The 18093-nt window shown below is 44.9% G+C and overlaps 3 protein-coding genes across 5 annotated transcripts; 2 read left to right on the top strand and 1 right to left on the bottom strand.

The window, feature by feature from the left end:
* The first annotated feature begins 1374 nt into the window (after nt 1-1374).
* LOC133502066 (ciliary microtubule associated protein 1B-like) lies at nt 1375-9025 on the top strand. The gene is made up of 8 exons (XM_061822439.1): nt 1375-1592; nt 1878-1945; nt 4201-4315; nt 4392-4595; nt 4729-4836; nt 5865-5986; nt 7080-7220; nt 8217-9025. The coding sequence occupies exons 3-8, from the start codon at nt 4204-4206 to the stop codon at nt 8331-8333; spliced, it is 804 nt and encodes a 267-aa protein (XP_061678423.1). The 5' UTR covers nt 1375-1592; nt 1878-1945; nt 4201-4203; the 3' UTR covers nt 8334-9025.
* Nucleotides 9026-9101: 76 nt separating this feature from the next.
* LOC133501838 (ciliary microtubule associated protein 1B-like) lies at nt 9102-14964 on the top strand. Of its 3 annotated transcripts, none has more exons than XM_061821899.1 (10): nt 9102-9217; nt 9305-9430; nt 9519-9625; nt 10201-10494; nt 11355-11433; nt 12461-12664; nt 12756-12863; nt 13834-13955; nt 14037-14177; nt 14302-14964. In XM_061821899.1, the coding sequence occupies exons 5-10, from the start codon at nt 11358-11360 to the stop codon at nt 14416-14418; spliced, it is 768 nt and encodes a 255-aa protein (XP_061677883.1). In that variant the 5' UTR covers nt 9102-9217; nt 9305-9430; nt 9519-9625; nt 10201-10494; nt 11355-11357; the 3' UTR covers nt 14419-14964. The 3 variants fall into 3 exon arrangements, with proteins under 3 accessions (XP_061677883.1, XP_061677882.1, XP_061677881.1); XM_061821898.1 differs by having other exon boundaries at nt 10078-10494; XM_061821897.1 differs by having other exon boundaries at nt 9519-10494.
* Nucleotides 14965-15288: 324 nt separating this feature from the next.
* On the bottom strand, nt 15289-18065 carry LOC133501836 (piggyBac transposable element-derived protein 3-like). Its single transcript, XM_061821893.1, has 2 exons — nt 17926-18065; nt 15289-17630 (listed from the first exon to the last, which is right to left on the bottom strand). Exons 1-2 carry the CDS (start codon nt 17976-17978, stop codon nt 15833-15835), a joined length of 1851 nt encoding a protein of 616 aa, XP_061677877.1. The 5' UTR covers nt 17979-18065; the 3' UTR covers nt 15289-15832.
* Between the last annotated feature and the right edge of the window lie 28 nt (nt 18066-18093).

Genomic DNA, 18093 nt, shown 5'->3' with positions numbered 1-18093 from the left:
GCAACCTTGACTCATTGGAAATTACTTCTCTGCTACACCAAACCCCGTCTGTGCTGAGCACACGACACTGTAAAATCGCCATTCGTATAAAAGTCGAGGGCCTCGCTGACATTAAACCTTCATTTTAATGTCGCGTCCATAAGATATCATCTCGCGGGCCCCCAGTTTGGGGCCACAATTCTGGAGCATGGCAAATTTTGAATTCACGGTCATTTTTATTTCTTGCCTCACATGCACTGATTTAGCTGGATGGCTCAATGGGGCCCAAAACTGAAGTCGCCATCCGCCATCTTGATACTCCCGGAAACAAGCGTGGCGACCTGTGCAGCGCCAGTTTTGTCGCTGTGAGAAAACATTCCACAGGTAAGTTACAAAAATTTAATTTGACACTCTTCAAGTTTGTTTGTAAAGGGTTTATTTTTTGTTGAGCTTAATTCACATGAACAAAGTTTTGTTGACGGTTTTTGTTGTTCACTGTTCACTCTGCTTCACCTTGATAGGCCGACGGTTTTTTGCGAAAATATTTTCTCAAAACGTCATCGGTGGATAAGCAAGAAAACACATTTTCTGTGAAATTTTTGATGAATTTCACAATACAGAACTCTGCAAAGTGAATTTGATTTTAAAATGCGAGGAGACAAGTTCAGGTTTTTTGTCTGAAATTGGGCGTCTCGGAGACAACAAATGAACAATGCGTGTTTTCCCGTTGTGAGTCCTAATTTCCAAAAATATATCGAACAGATTGACTTAAAATTGAATGCTCTTATGACACAAAATGCTTGTTTTTTTGCTATGTAATGATGATAGGGCTTCACAGCATATTTTGGGAAAAGTTAACGTCGAAATCATGGCCTGGGTAACGTGCAAGGTTTCTTGCTAGTCGCGGTGTTCTATGTCTTTCCTTGGCACTTAACCTTTTTTGGCTTACCAAGTCGAATTAAAAATCATTCACGTTACCAGAACTGAAAAAATGTCAAGCTCACACGATCAGTTTTGATTCTACATGCCAAAATTTGAGAGAAATGTTGTTGTTGTTGTTTTCCTTTCGGCTTGTCCCTTTCGGGGTCCCCGCCATAATCCAACCAGTAAACCTCGTCGTCCACACGTTTTGGGAGTACCAAGGTGGCGGCCGACCGATCTTGGCCATCTTGAACGTGTCCTCGTAATCCGGAAGTGACGTACATGCCCCATTGATCTTTCTACTTCATTGCAATTGATTTTTTTTTTTTAATTCCTGTTTTCATGAGGCCACCGCGAGAAATTTAACATCCCGCATTTTCCCGTTGGCCACGGCGACTTTTCCCATTCGAATCGCTTGACCGGTGACGTCACCGGCGCCGGCGCGCGCGCGCACTCTTAAACGGACACAGCGCCGTTTTGAGCATAAGCACTTGTGCGCTGTGTTTCTCGCACACGCCACCCGAGCACAGAATGGGCCGCCTACCGCGTCGTCATCACATTCAGGCTGTAATTATGTCATCTCCCAGCCGGGACGCGGAGGCGACGTCACGATGCTAAAATGCTGGATGCAACTTTTATTTTTTTTTTTTCTTTCCCCAACGCGATAAACTTCGAGAAGAAAGTCGTGACAGGTCAGTCGTGTGCTTGAAAATGCTCCCTTTTGAGTGGAAAAAAAACTGCTAACTAAGTAACAATGTGCGGTCATAATAATAATAATAATAATCATAATGAAAGAGGTGCTACATGCTTAAATGTGCAATGCGTTCACTTGCAAATGCATTCCCAGTTTGCTTAGCCTTGCGAATTCCTTCTTGTGCTGGGAGTGTAAACACAACACATGTCCGGCATGTTAAGCCATCTCCTTGGCAACATTGTCATAGTGAACTTGACCGCTCCTAAACAATTTTGTTTTGTAGTTCAATGAACGCGCTCCGCTGATTTCCGGATCACGGGAAAACTCCTATGAAGATTAGGATTTGCTAAGGTAAAACACTTTTAATCTTTTTTTTTTTTTTTTTTGTCTAACTCACACTCTGTCTCCTTTTTAAATGAAACAGCTGAACCAATGGTGAACCTTGTTATTGATTAACGGACGTGCCAATGATTTAGTTGAATATTTACATATGATAAACAACCGGTGGTGAGCATTGTCTGCTTCACGGTTCTGAGGTTCTTTGTTAAAATCGTCCCGTGTTGACTTTGCAATGTTCTCTCCATGCTCGTGTGGGATTTTGTGGATGTTCTAAGACATTCATGTGAGGTTTGTTTTTGACTAATGAATTATTACAAGCCGGCAAATTGGAGAGGTGGCTGTGGAGTTTTTGACCAACTTATTCAACAGAATAGCACCCGCCGAGAGTACTTGGTGTGAGGAGACTTGGTGGCGGAGCCCCAAATCATGCGAAATCATACAAGGATAAGAGATTAGCGAAGAAGAAGAAGAAGTGGGACACTAAGAGGACTGAGTAGAGGCGAAAGGAATACATTGAGATGGGACGTAAGGCAAAGGCAGAGGGAGGAAAGGTCTCCACAGGTTGGCCAGACAGAGATGGGAAGGATGTGCAGCAGGTAAGGGTGATTAAGGATAGAAATGGAAATGTGTTGACCGGTGCCAGTAGTGTGCTAAATGGATGGAGAGAATCCTTTGAGAAGTTGATGAATGAAGAAAATGAGAGAAGGAAGAGTTGAAGAGGTAAGTGTGAAAGACCAGGAAGTGGCAATGGTTAGTAAGGGGGAAGTCAGAAAGGCACTACAAAGGATGGAAAAATGGAAAGACAGTTGGTCCTGATGGCATACCGGTGGAGGTATGGAAGCAATTTGGAGAGGTGGCTGCTGAGTTTTTGACCAACTTATTCACCAGAATAGTAGCGAGCGAGAGTACTTGGTGTGACTTCTCGTCGGAAAGGGGAGAAGGAGAGTTGGTGGTGGAGCCCCAAATTATAGGAAGACATACAAGGATAAGAGATTAGCGAAGAAGAAGCGGGACACTGAGTGGACTGAGTAGAGGCGAAAGGAATACATTGAGATGCGACGTAGGGCAAAGGCAGAGGGAGAAAAGGATCTCTACAGGTTGGCCAGACTGAGGGATAGAGATGGCAAGGATGTGCAGCAGGTAAGGGTGATTAAGGATAGAGATGGAAACGTGTTGACCGGTGCCAGTAGTGTGCGAAATGGATGGAGAGAATCCTTTGAGAAGTTGATGAATGAAGAAAATGAGAGAGAAAGAAGAGTAGAAGAGGTAAGTGTGAAGGACCAGGAAGTGGCAATGATTAGTAAGGGTGGAGTTAGAAAGGCACTACAAAGGATGGAAAAATGGAAAGACAGTTGGTCCTGATGGCATACCGGTGGAGGTAGGGAAGAAATTTGGAGAGGTGGCTGTGGAGTTTTTGACCAATTTATTCAATAGAATAGTAGCGGGCGAGGAGATGCCTGAAGAATGGAGGAAAGGTTTGCTAGTCCCCATTTTTAAGAACAAAGGCGATGTTCAGAACTGTGGAAACTACAGAGGACCGTGGCACTGAAGAAATAACAGGAAGCAGAACTTGAGGATGTTGAGGTTCTAGCTCGGAGTGAACAGCTTGGATAGGATTAGAAATGAGCTCATTCGAGGGACAGCCAAAGTTGGAGGTTTTGGAGACAAGGTTTGAGAGAGAAGACTGGGATGCTTTGGACATGGCCAGAGCCGAGAGTCTGAGGATGCAGCTGCCAGGCAAAAGAGCTAGAGGAAGACCAAAGAAAAGGTTGATGGATGTCGGTCCAGAGGTTTATTTTAGATTTTCGTCTGCTGAAGCAGGACGTTGTGATGATTCAAACAAAAACCACGGCTGGCGTGCTTCAGTGGCAAATGCGTGTGATCAGACTCTCATAAAAATGTCAACTAGAAGAGGGTGTGCACACTTGTCCAACACTATCATTTCTGTTGTATTTTTGCTTCTACATTTGAACAAAAGAGTTTAATTTCAGTTGGGTTCTACAGATTATCGCTCAAATTAATTTGGGTACATTTTGGAATTTGATTTGTTTTGGTCTCACGCACACATCATAAAAACCCTAGCGTTTGAAAAGGAGGTGTGTTGACTGATTATAGTCGTTGTATGTTCCCTGGCACTGCCTGATGACCAGTCCAGGACGTACCTGGACAAGTCCCTTCGCGCGGACTGATTGTCCGGGGCGTAGGTGAGCCGGTTGTCTTCGAACCGCCCACCGAGCGGAATTTGAAATGTGAATATTTTGTTCCAGATAATGCCTGATGAAGAGCCTTGGGTGGGATCGTGGAGGCCCCACAGACCGCGGGGGCCCATAGCTGCCCTCTATAGCAGCCCAGGGCCAAAGTATGCGCTGCCTTCACTGACAGGTTATCATAACTCCTTTGCAAAATTGTTACAAAATTTTATGCTGCCTTGAAATAGTAACATCTGCGGTGGTCTCAGGTTCTACGCTACATGACCCGACAAAATACAAAGCACCCAGTTACAGCTTTCGGGCCCACTATGACATAAGCACGCAGGAAATCTCGCCCGGACCGAAACACCTCATCCCCTCCAACATCACCAAAAACGGCCGCGACGGGACGCCCGCATTTTCGTTCGGCACGCGGCCCAAGGACCTGGCGCGGGCCCAAGTCCCTGCACCCAGTGAGCACGGCGCAGCGCTGCTGACCCCACGTTTTTTTGTTTTTGTTTGTTTTTTTTTTTTTTTTAATTCTCTTTAGCAGCGCAGCTCGCCCACCTTGGGGGTGATGACGACGTTTTCTTTTGCTCTTTTTAGACCATTACCACCTTGAAAGTTCAGACAAGGTGACTTACCACTCTTCTCCTTCGTATACGTTGTCCGGGCGGTGGAAACAAGTCGTACAGAGCAACCAGACGACACCTGGTAACTTCTCTTCTTGACATTTCAACGGATGGGTGGGTACAAATACCTACGGTCAGTTGCGGGCCTGTACCGGTCTTATTTCAAGTTAGTGGGTACTGGTTATCTATCTATCTATCTATCTATCTATCTATCTATCTATCTATCTATCTATCTATCTATCTATCTATCTATCTATCTATCTATCTATCTATCTATCTATCTATCTATCTATCTATCTATCTATCTATCTATCTATCTATCTATCTATCTATCTATCTATCTATCTATCTATCTATCTATCTATCTATCTATCTATCTATCTATCTATCTATCTATCTATCTATCTATCTATCTATCTATCTATCTATCTATCTATCTATCTATCTATCTATCTATCTATCTATCTATCTATCTATCTATCTATCTATCTATCTATCTATCTATCTATCTATCTATCTATCTATCTATCTATCTATCTATCTATCTATCTATCTATCTATCTATCTATCTATCTATCTATCTATCTATCTATCTATCTATCTATCTATCTATCTATCTATCTCTATCTATCTATCTATCTATCTATCTATCTATCTATCTATCTATCTATCTATCTATCTATCTATCTATCTATCTATCTATCTATCTATCTATCTATCTATCTATCTATCTATCTATCTATCTCTACTCTAAATGAGTCACTGCCCTCTTCTGCTTTTCTTCACTTCATCCATCCATCCATTTTCTTCGCTGCTTATCCTCAGGAGGATGGCGGGGGGTGCTGGAGCCAATCCCAGCCATCTTTTGGCAGGAGGCAGGGTACACCCAGAACTGGTTGCCAGCTAATCTTAGGGCACACAGAAACCAACAGTCCGCACTCGCATTCACAACTGCAGTACAGGCAATTTAGAGTCTTCAATGAGTGCATGTTTTGGGGATGTGGGAGGAAACCGGAGTTCCCGGAGAAAACCCGCGCAGGCATGGGAGCAACACGCAAACTCAAATTGATAGCGCTATGTGTCCACTCCTGAACTGTTTTATCCTTGCAGGTCCAGCATCGAACAGTCTACCTCCTGTGCTGGGACCCAAAACTGTCACTATTCGTGCAGCACCCGCACACTCGCTCTACGGTCGCACTAAAAATGGCAACTTCATGGAAGACTACACAAAGGTAGAAATCTCTTTTCAACCATTTTAGACCCACGATGCGACGCGATTAATTATGACTCGCACACTTGGCATTGGACCCTCTCACGGACACCAAGCCGCTGCAATGGAAAAACTGATCCTCGCTGTTCTTCCATCCTTGTGCTACCGCTTACCCGAGGTTGGGTCTCAGGGGCATTAGCTTTAGCAGGGATGCCCAGAAATCCTCCTCCCTAACCACTTCATCCAGCTCTTGCGGGGATATCTTGAGGCATTCCCAGGCCAGCCGAGAGACTTAATCTCTCCGGCGTGTCCTGGGACGTCCCCGGATTCCCCTCCCGTTGGGGTGTGGCCGAAACACCTCACCAGCGAGGCGTCCGAATCAGATGCCCCAGCCACCTCATCTGGCACCGCTCGATGCAGCGGAACAGCGGCTCTACTCTGAGCCCTTCCAGAATGACTTCTTCTCAGCCGTTCTCTAAGGGAAAACCCGGACACCCTGTGGAAGAACCTCATTTTGGCCACTTGTATCCTGGATCTTGTTTTTTTTTTTGGTCACAACTCGCAGCTTGTGACCGTAGATGAGGTTAGGAACGTAGATCAGCCGGTAAATTAAGAACTTCGCCTTTTAAAGTCAGAGCTAACCTTGCCGCTGAAGAGCTTTTTGACCACCTCGGTGACCTCAACCACAGAGCTAGGGGACCCTGCCCCAGAGAACCCAGACTCTGCTTCTTCACGGGAAGGTGTGGCGGTAGAATTGAGGAGGTCTTCGATTATATTCTCACCACGTCCCGAGTCGAGGTCAGCAGCACCCCATCCTCACTATACAGAGTGTTGACGGTGCACTCCTTCCCGGACGCCCGATGGTAGACCAGAATTTCCTTAAACCCGTCTGGAAGTCTTTCTCCACGGTAGAAATTCCAAAATAGCTTCAACACAACTCAGGTCGCAAGGGCTCTGCCAGTAAGCTGCTATGATTGTGTCTGATTGACACTTGGTCGGTCTGACCTTGTGTACCTGATAGGTTGCAATTCCAGGGTGTGGTGGTCTCTTGGGGGGAAAAAAAAACAAAAAACTGCAAACTCTCTCTCTCTGACAGTTTTTCCCCCCTCTTTCAGTCTCCGGGCCCTGCTGCCTATCAAGCCGTTGACCCCAAAGTTTACCTCACTAAATCCCCTCAGTACAGCATGCCGGGGCGCAAGTTCATGCCTCAAAGCGCTACGAGGACACCGGCACCCGGAGTCTACTGTCCCGAAAAGGTGGGCCAAGGTCTTCTTCAACGAGGCGCATTATGCATTTTTGGTCACAAATTAAAACGGGTCCAAAGTCTTTTTACATTGTTTTTTTTTTCCCAAGAAACTGTTTTGAGACCCGTTTTAGTCAGTCACAACTCAGAAAGTACCACAGCACGGTACACAAAAAAAAATCACAAAACATAGACATCGTAAAATTTAGACATCGTAAAATCTAGACATCTATGGCCACGGATTTGTATATTTCTCCGGTGCAATTTGGATCAGGAAGGCACGGAAGAGGGTCTCGCCCAACCTGCCTGTGAAAAACCATTTGCGGCACTTTGGATTTGAGATCAGCACAGCTTTTGAGTTGAAGATAAAGATAAGTGAAAGAAAGTAAGACCTAAGACACGTTGGCGCCTGATATTCGAACGGATTATGTACTGCGTATGTTGGGTATAAAAAGAACAAGCGTCAATATGAATTGGAAATGCCTGGGAGTGAGTGAGTTACATAATTTTCTGAGGTGTGTGGTTCTGAACTCACAGAGATGCTGAGCACCGTTTTTAATACCACGACGACCGGCGAGGGGGCGGTCAGCAATGGTACGGAACAAAACCAGCAGCTACTCTCTGCTGCCAACTTGACCTCTGGCGGCAATTTTGAAAATATGGAACGACCAAGATCAAATAGCAACTGCGGTATTATCGTAGACCAGGGTTAGGGAACCTATGGCTCGCGAGCCACACCTGGGTCTTTTGGTGTTTGCGTATGGCTCGCAGAGTCCTCATAACGATGTACTGTATACTGCAGTCGATCGCGTGGCCAAAAAAAAAAAAAAAATTGAACGTTTTGGCACCACGTAACAACGGCCTGGTCCACAGCCGCACACTCTTCTTCCTAGTTTGCCTTGCACCACCCCCCTCCGCTCTTAAAGGGCTCCACTCGTCACGCAGCTTATCATTGTTGTTTATAATGACGCCGTGTATGATCTTGACATTTTGTGTCTGTTTTGGCCAGGTCACCACCACCCACGCCAAAGCGCCAGCGTTCACCTTTGGACTACGCCACTCGCAGTACACCATCTGCCCCATCATGGACGCAGATAAATACCAACAGTCGTTCTCCTTCCTTTGAGCCCGGACATTTCCGATGAAGCAAAGCGGTCAAAGTCAGCGGATGAGATCCATTGAGGAGATCTCACAGTCCAGCGTTTGCGACGCTTTGTCTCGTCTGTCGAATTTGCTTCACGGTTGCAAACCGTCGGGGGGAATTTTTGCTTTCCATCGCATTCGACTGCGACTCGTCAATTTAAGGCTTACTTGCTAAACCGCATTTCAACGTACCCTGGAAGCGGCACTAGTGATCTCATCAGTGTCAGGAGAATTTATTACATTGTGTACTACAGTATTTAATAATAATAAAAAAAAAAAATGAAAGTAATTATTTTTAGTTTGTGGTACAGCAGGCCCAACATCTTTTTTTTTTTTTTTTAAATTTGCTTTCTTTACTGGCAGCAAATTACACAGCAGTATTGTGTAAACGTGTTTTTCCACTTATTGTGCAAAATTATTCACAGCACGTGTGCCTCGGAATATGGGCTATTTTGCACATTTTATGGTGCATAAAATATGCAAGATAACCCAGGAATGTAACAACCAAATAAAATTGCACTTAAATCTAAATTTGGCCATGATCTGAATTTTCATTTTATTTTTTTTGGCTTAGTCATTCAATTTTTGTATATTGAATTTGTACAAATAAGAAACTTTTGTATACACTGCAGATATTTCTCCATCACGTCATGTACAGTTGGATATTATGGTGAGAATTCTGAATAAATCACTTGATATTAGAGTCCACATAGCTTGATGTCATTTTTTTGGACATTTCTAACAGGCACATCCCGAGACAGCACTCAGGTCAGTCGAGGCCCGCTACGCAAGTTCATCATTTCTGATCATCATTTTTCTTTAATGACATTTTTCTTTATTTGGTAAGAATTTACTGGAAAAGGACGGGTGAGTTATTCATTAAAGAATTTTGAATAAATCACTTGATATTGGAGTCCACGTAGCTTATGTCATTTTTTATGACATTTCTGACAGGCACATCCAGAGAAAGCACACGGGTCAGTTAGGTCTGCTACTCAAGTTCATCATTTATGAGCATCATTTTTCTTTATTTGATGACATTTTTCTTTATTTGGTGACAATTTACTGCAAAGGGGACGGGTGAGTAATTCAACAAAGAATTTTGAATAAATCACTTGATATTAGAGTCCATGTAGCTGATGTCATTTTTGTTGGACATTTCTGACAGGCACATCCCGAGACAGCACACGGGTCAGTCGAGGCGTGCTACTGAAGTTCAACATTTCTGAGCATCATTTTTCTTTATTTGATGACAATTTACTGCGAAAGGGACGGGTAAGTAATTCAGTACTCGTGAAACAAAATAATGATGCAAATACAAGTAGCTGCGATTTTTGACCCAACAGCGAGCTCAAGAGGATGTGACGTAGCAGTACCGTAGTTCGATTTTGATTTAGCAAACATTGTGGAATGATGACGTGTGCGAAAAAATATGAATAACATAGGTTATACAAATAAAATTTCAGATAGCTAGCTAATTAATACAAAATACAAATATATATTTTTTGGTATCAAATCGTTTTCCCTGTATGTCACGTGTCTATTTTAAAATTATATTTCAGATTTCGCAGCGTCATTAGCGTGGAATTAGCGGGGATACTTGTTTTTGCAAGTGACGTCATATACCGTATACTACTCAATTACTCAAGACTTTACTTTCATCCTTTTTTTGGGACTACGTGCATTTTAAAGCAGATCGTTACTTTCCTCTGTTAATACTTTTACAGAGGTGCAGTAATCGAAACGATGACGATGGACCAGAAGGATACAAAGTCATACATTTCAAAATGTTAAAAAAAAAAAAACAGAGAATAAATGTAAAAGTAAAAAAAAAAAAAAAATCACCACAGCGTCATCTAGTGGACGTAATGAGGACAACTCTGCGCCTGCGCAACAGTGGGCTGCGTCCGGGGCGTCGGGGTTCATGACGTCGGCGCAAATCACAGCGAGCTTGTGTGCTCTGTGTCCGGCGCACACGCCACCCTAATCCAAAATACATCATCACTTTGGAGCTCTAATGATGTGGAAGGCAAGGGGCGGCGTCAGGATGCTTGGAATGCACGAGAGCGTTTGGTGGGCTTCGCACCCGCAGGCGTTCGACGGCTGCACAATCCCACCCGAAGTCCACCGGGAGCCCGTGACAGGTTCGTGGCTTGCTCCGAAATCCTCATTTTTTGCACGTTGCAAAATGTTTGCCTTGCTTTTGCAAGAGATGCAGTACTGAAGAAGAGTGTATAGAAATATTTTGTATTCTCGTTATATTCTTATGAATAAAATGTCAATTATATGTAAAAGTTAACATTTCATATTTTATTCAAACGTCATAACTATCTGTATTGTATAAAGTAAGAAACATAGGGAGTGTTATTATTTGGAATTTAAAAAATAGTAGAAATCACTTGATAAAATCAGTTTTAAATGTAATACTTATTTCATATTACAGTTATGAATTTTTTATTATTACTGCTGCTTTCATTAATACAGTAAAAGTGTTTAATGAAAAGGTAACGATAATATTTGATGCTCCACGAAGAAAGGTTATTGTTATATTAAATATAACAATCGTGATAGTACCCATTTGTATAAAATGTGATTTTATTTTCAGTTATAAAGCGTATTCCAATAAATACTAATAATTGGCACTACAGCATTAAAAACAAAAACAATAAATATTGATCGTTAATTGATGGTGATTGAATAATCCACATTTCGAAGCAGCTTTTGAAAGTTCTAAATCAGTGTGATTTTAATATTACATTGGCAATAGGCCATGCATTTGTAAAATAAAGTATGAAATGAAAGACTACTGAAGAAACACTGCTGCTCACATGACATGTGGATGTAGCATTTGTCGAGCCGTCGTGTCACCGATAGTTTCCCCGTCGGTTGATCTCGGCCGTCCGGATTCAAGATGAACGTCTCCCGGGTGCTCATTTGAACCCGACGATAAAAATGTCCGCGCTTTTCCAATACGCCGATCAATTCATATCTGCTCTCCGTTCAGCTCATGCCTGGTGAAAAGCCAAAAGCTGGCGGGGTGGCTGGAGCCACCAGATCTCTGTATGCGCTGCCATCGCTGACAGGTAAAGTTCCGCAAATCGCGGCCTGGCCCTCTTAGAAGCGTGTCGAAAACGTGGATCGTGCAACAGAATCAGAATCTGAATCGGCTTCGCTGGCCAAATGTGTGGAAAAACACAAGGAATTGGTCTCTGGCGCGGTCTTAAAATCCTGGCGGCGAGTTCATATGTGGCCGACGAGCAACGGCGCCAGGGCGTTGCGCGAATTTCGAGGACGAACGAGCAAGATTGGGCGAGCCGACCCGCGGACTGGCCGATCTCGGGAAGTCGCGAGTCCGTTCTCTGACGATCGGTCGAGGACGGCGGCGGGGCAAAAAAAAAAAAAAAAAAGTCACGCCGGCGTAATCTTGAAGAGCTCGCCAGAAATTGGGACCTGGCTTCATGATGTGGGAGCTTACATATTGAATGAACATTTATGATCATCGGGCCGATCATTTCATGAGCGGTTTGTAAAGGAAAAAAAAAAACACAACACCAGATAATCAGTCCGGCTAATATTTCATAATCGTGCGTTTGGCTGAATTTTCTCAACAAGGGAAAGAAAATGCACAAGTCCAACCCAATTGTCAGTTTGTTTTGATTTAAAATTTGTCGTCAGAAATCTTAAAGTCGCTGATGGTGTAGTGGTACACACGCCTGGCATTAGTGCGGGCAGCGTGGGATCGATTCCCACTAAGGGATGGTGTCGCTATCGGCCTTGCGACCGGTTCGGGGTGTAGTCCGCCTTTTCCGCCCGCTAGCTGGGACAGGCTCCATCTTTCCCGCAACCCTTGTGAGGATAAGCAGCGGGGATGATGACATGACAATATTGAACATTTACAGTTGTCGGCATGAACATTTTCCGTAGAATAATCAGCGAGGATAATTTTTTTTGCCAACATCTGATTGTCGGGTATTGGTGAATTTGATCAGAAGAGGGAGAAAAATGTATCAGTTCGGCCCGGTGATCGTAGAACCCTCTTAAATAAACAGGAAATATGCTTTTGCTGCTACTGTTAGCATGACATGCTAACATCTGTGCCCCCCCCTCCAGGCGCGGTTAACCACGACCCGACGAAATCCAAAGCACCGAGTTACACTTTTGGCCACACCTCTCACACCAAAAAACAGAACAACTCGCCCGGACCCGCCCACTTCATCCCCTCCAACATCACCAAAAATGGCCGCGACGGAACACCGGCGTTTTCATTCGGCAGACGTCGAAAGGAGCGAGCGCGCGACGAGATCCCCGCGCCCAGTGAGCAAAACGCTTGAGACGTACCATCAGCGAGATCGCAGCAATTGCATAATTGCGACTTTTGCTCGTTATTGTTGGTTTTTTTTTGTAGATTGCTACCATCTTGCAAGTTCAGAGAAGATCACTTTTAGGTCTTCTCCTGCTTATACTTTGTCTACAAGGTGGAAACAAGCGGTACCGAGCTACCAGACCACACCCGGTAACGTTCTTCTTATACTTTGACTCTTTCTGATGAGTGGCAGCTGGTGGAATAAATATGTGACACGCATACGTACATCAAGATCAAGTTAATATCGCTACAGTGGCGGCACGGTGGCTCAGCTAGCTGGAAAGCGTTGGCCTCACAGTGCTGAGGTCCCGAGTTCAATCCCAGACCCGCCTGTGTGGAGTTTGCACGTTCTCCCCGTGCCTGCGTGGCTTTCCTCCGGGCGGCCCAGTTTCCTCCCGCATCCCAAAAACATGCAACATTAATTGGACACTAAATTGCCCGTAGGTGCGGCTGTTTGTCTCCACGTGCCCTGCGATTGGCTGACGACCGGTTCAGGGTGTACCCCGCCTCCTGCCCGTTGACAGCTGGGATAGGCTCCGGCACTCCCCGCGACCCTCGTGAGGATAAGCGGCTAAGAAAATGGATGAATGGATGTTTCATTCCATTTCAGTTACGACGCCAACCAAAGTGCCGCCGACCCAGCCAATCGCCGTCACGCTTTCTTAGTCACGTGATGCCACAGCGTAACTGGATTGGCTGGCTGTTTGGTTCTGACCCGAAGTAACCCTGCCTGGTGGCACAGACGGTGAATTTCAGACAGCGAATTGAAAAGTTGTGTAACTTTAAAGCGTTGGCCTCACATTTCCGAGGTCCCGGGTTCGATCCCGGATCCGCCTGTGTGCAGTTCTCGCCGTGCCTGTGTGGGTTTCCTCCCACATCCCCAACACGCAACATTAATCGGCCACTCTAAATTGCCCATAGGTGTGATTGTGAGTGCGGCTGTTTGTCTCAATGTGCCCTGCGATTGGCTGGCAACCAGTTCAGGGTGTGCCCCGCCTCCTGGCCGTTGACAGCTGGGATAGGCCCCGGCACCGCCCGTGACCCTCGTGAGGATAAGCTGCAAAAAGAAAATGGATGGCTGGATGTACACAGACACTTCATAATTTTCCCGTCACTGCAGGTCCAGCATCCAACATGCTTCCTCCTGTTCTGGGATCCAAAACCGTGAACATCCCCTCGGTGCCCTCGTACACGATCTGCGGTCGCAGCAAAATTGGCAACTTTTTTAACGATTTGGCACAGGTAGACGTTACAATTTTCCCCCTCATTTGACCGTGCGAAAATCCATCCTGATCCCTGGTGGATGTGTGGTCCCCCCCGCAGACTCCGGGCCCCGCGGCCTACCAAGCCGTGGACCCCAAAACGTACCTGAGGAAATCTCCCCAATACAGCATGCCGGCCCGCAACTTCCTCCCGACGAGCTTTACTAAGACGCCGGCGCCTGGAGTCTACTGCCCTGAGAAGGTGCGAGATGATTGCTTTAAGCAGATATTTTTCACCCCTTATGATGTCACACAGACAGATATGATCAGATAATGTTGCTATTATATTATATAACCGGAACCCTTTTTTAAAAAAAAATTTACAGGTCACCTCCTCACACCAAAAAGCTCCATCCTTCAGCTTCGGGCAACATCACTCGGAAAACACCCTAATCCCGCTCACCGATGTGGATCGAAGCCAACGCTCATTAACGCTCGTTTAATTTTTTGCGCCGAAGAAAACGATCAAACGCAGCCGGCGGAAACGATTAAAAGGGTCGGCTCGAGAGACCAACCGCTTTCCAGCCGAGCGCAGCTGTCGACGTACGAATGTAAGCCGCACGTAGCGCTTTTGACATCAAGCGGAAATAGCGCACCCCCGGAAAATAATAAAAGTAGTTTAAAAAGTTATGTTTAGTTATGTAGTATTAGCCCACACAAGCTTGATTGTTCATTTTTGTCATTCGGGAATCAAACGTTCCATCCATTTTCTGTAGCGCTTTCCACTTTTACCCGCAGCCCATCTCGGCTGACTTCGGGCAAGAGTCGCCAGCCGGTCACATGGCACACATATATTAATAACATTTACACGTACATGCACGGACAATTTAGAAGCCAATGTGTTTTGGAACGTGGGAGCAAGCGAACATGAAAATCCACGCAAGCGCCAGGAAACACGCAAAACCCCACACAGGGCGGGAAAAGGCCCGAGTTGAGATTTGAATCCGGAACTCCACAACTGAGGCAGACCAGCGAACCACAAGGTCAACATGTTATTTATTTTTTTTTTTTGTGGTCATATTTACACGTAAATAAGACTATTATGTGAAAGAATATTGCAAGTGCCGGTTTGGTGACTTTTGTGAACCACTTTTCAACATTTTTAAGATAAAAAAAAAAAATGATTGCAAGAACCCTGCCTTTTTATTTTATTGCACATTTTAACCCATTCATGGGCAGGGTGGAAATTTTTTGCCTCATTGAGATAAAAGTCTCTGAACAGGCCACGATCAAGGAAATACATCTTTTTCGTTTATGGTTAAGTTATATCATAACTTTACTAATTTATAATCTCGTCCCACGCTGCCCACGAGAGGGTACTTGGGTTTTCTTAGATTGTCCCAAAAATAGGACCTTGCTCATTAAAGGATATATTTTTCAAGGGGAAAAAATGGTATAGCTGTAACGCAACTAGTTTATTCCAGTTATGTACTGTAAATAAGTAAACTAAAAACATCAGTTTTTCGACGTTCCAAACTTTATTGTGTCCTATCTCGCTCCGACCTAGGTAACCGCTGTTAAGAGAAGCTTGATCTAAACGGCTAACAGAAACGGGTTTCAGTACGATTATCAGTCTTTTCCTCTCGGCTTGTCCCGTTAGGGATCGCCAAAGCCTGTCATCTTCGATGAACGCATATTTGTTTGGCACAGTTTTACGCCGGATCCCCTTCCTGACGCAACCCGTCTGCATTTAGCTGGGGAGAGAAGCTTACAGCACCTGGTATACCCAGGCGGTCTCCCGTCCAAGTACTAACCAGGGCCTTCCCAAGATCTGATGAGATCGGGCGTTCTCAGGCTAGCATAGCCGTAAGCCAGTACGATCATCAGTAAAGAAGAATATCAAACATTAAGTGAAGTCTACTTGGTGTGGAAGAGGACGGAACAGTGCTGATGTAGCGGGCAATCTGGACATTTCATGCACAGTTTTACAGTTTTCTTTCCGCACTGACGACAGCGCCTCTGTGTCAGACCAGAGATCAGGTGATGGCCTGGTCCATCAAATCGCACGTCGTCAGGCACCCTCGATTCAACGGGTCGAAGACGGCCGGGGCTGATCAGTAGACCTCTTTGTCGGTGTCCGAGGATAAAAGTCATAGCGACGTCTCTGATGAAACCGAGCTGGTCCAGGCGACGTCGAGTAGCTGCGGCACTTATTTTGTAGAGCTGCCATGCATTGTGAACGGAGAAAGATAACTGCGCGATAAACAAAGGCCACCACCATTTGTTGATCCGAACTGAAGGACGGTAATAACCAATATTTTCATCCATACGGTCTGTTCCGCCCATATTTTGGTTGTAAGCCAAAATCATCTGTGGGATTGGTATCTGGATCTCTCTGTTATCTTTCCTTGACCATCGCTTGACGGAGCCAGTTGGGGTTACGCCAAATACTGTGGAAGCTACAGTTACAACGCTGTTGTCATTCCAGCGGCAGACCAGTACCCCGGAAGATGTATCTAGGCGATAGTCTACAGACCCACGCTCCTGTTTCTTCATTTTATTCACTTCATTAAGCGGGCATTTCTGGGTTCTGTTCTGGCGCAGCGTTCCAGTTCCATGCATACCCTTCTGTTTCAGCTCCTCCAGAAGAGGTATCGAAGTAAACTGATTGTCAAAGAAGACATTAAAACGCTTTGCAGGAAGTTCAGACAAAAGGTCTATAACAACCGACCCGGCCGTACCTAGCTCTGGAAACGACTTCACAGTTCCCGCGCCTTGGTAAGGTTCGTACTGAATCAGATATCCGCTTGGAGAGTTTAGGCACCAAATCTTGTAACCGTAGCGAATGGGTTTGTTCTGTATGAACTGCTTGGCGGAGCGCCTCCCATAATAAGGTACCATTAATCCATCAACGTTGATACTTTGAGTGCAAGGCCAAAATTGGAGAAACCTTTCGTTCAACATGGCGATGAGGGGACGTAGCTTTGACATTTTGTCATCACGATTCAGTTTGGTGTTATCGGCAAAGTGGAGGTGTCTAAGCAATTCTTCAAACCTCTCGTACGGAAATGATGACGCAATGGCTTCGTTCCTTACGTCTTCTGCGTTTTCCCAGTACATTCGCTTCCTTGGAAGCGGATTGTAGCCAGAAATGAGGAATACAGCAATGCAAAGTTTCAACTCTGATGCAGTCATTTTGAAACCCAGCCTACCTTTTTGTCGAGCATACAGATTTGTCATGTCCACAATAAATGCAGTTACTTCTTCGTCAAAGAAAAGCTCAAACATTTGAGCTGGCGAGAGGTCAAGTTCACGTATTGTGGCATCTGATTTATCAAACTCATTATTAACTTCGGTGTCAAACTCCATGTGACCCCAGACACGTTTAGTACGTTTTGGTGCGTTCCTTTTTCTGGTGATTGGAGCACCATCCTCAGAATCGGTATCAGAAGGTGTGCTGTCATAATCCGAACTGGCAGAGTCCTGTCCGAAGGTTTGCCGACCAGTGCGTGTTCTCAAAGTGACAGAGCAGCCAGATGACAACTGATTACCACAGAGATTGTTAACAGAAGCGGACATTCCATCTGCATTTTCATCACCGCTGTCGACATCAGTTTCTTCGTGGACATCAGGTGGCTCGATGTAAACATCGGCGCTCTCAAAATCTTGAACGTCGTCCATCAGTATAGCTAGGGCCTCATTCACATCCATCGTCCTGGAAAGAAAAGTGTAACATTCTATGTTGACAACTAAAAACCCTGATGTACATAGTAAATGTTGGCGGAAAGACGGTATAAAGACCTATATAAGCCTGGAATCAAACACCAAATGCATAAAACAAAGGGCGAAAAAGATGTACCCTCTCGCGGGAAGTGTCCCAAAACTGGGACGTGTATGCTATCAGTTCTGTGAAGTAGTACTCACTAGAGGTATGTTTATAAATTCATTCTTATTCTAGGACGACATTTACGCATTAATAACACTGATGGATTATCATTTTGCATACTGACCTTTCTCCCTTTCTTCTCTTGGAAAACGCTCCATATGTGCTTGAGGCAGCCATGTTGGATCAGGAAGGAAAGGGAAATAACTCTGTGCTAATTTTGACCGATACCAAATTATGGCGTTAGATTAAAGCACTTGAATATTTTGCTATACTGAAGGATATAATGCGTGAA

Source organism: Syngnathoides biaculeatus, chromosome 6, assembly GCF_019802595.1.
Source record: "Syngnathoides biaculeatus isolate LvHL_M chromosome 6, ASM1980259v1, whole genome shotgun sequence".
Lineage (NCBI taxonomy): Eukaryota > Metazoa > Chordata > Actinopteri > Syngnathiformes > Syngnathidae > Syngnathoides > Syngnathoides biaculeatus.
Note: the sequence above shows the minus strand (reverse complement) of the source record. Positions and strands in the feature narration are given on the sequence as shown.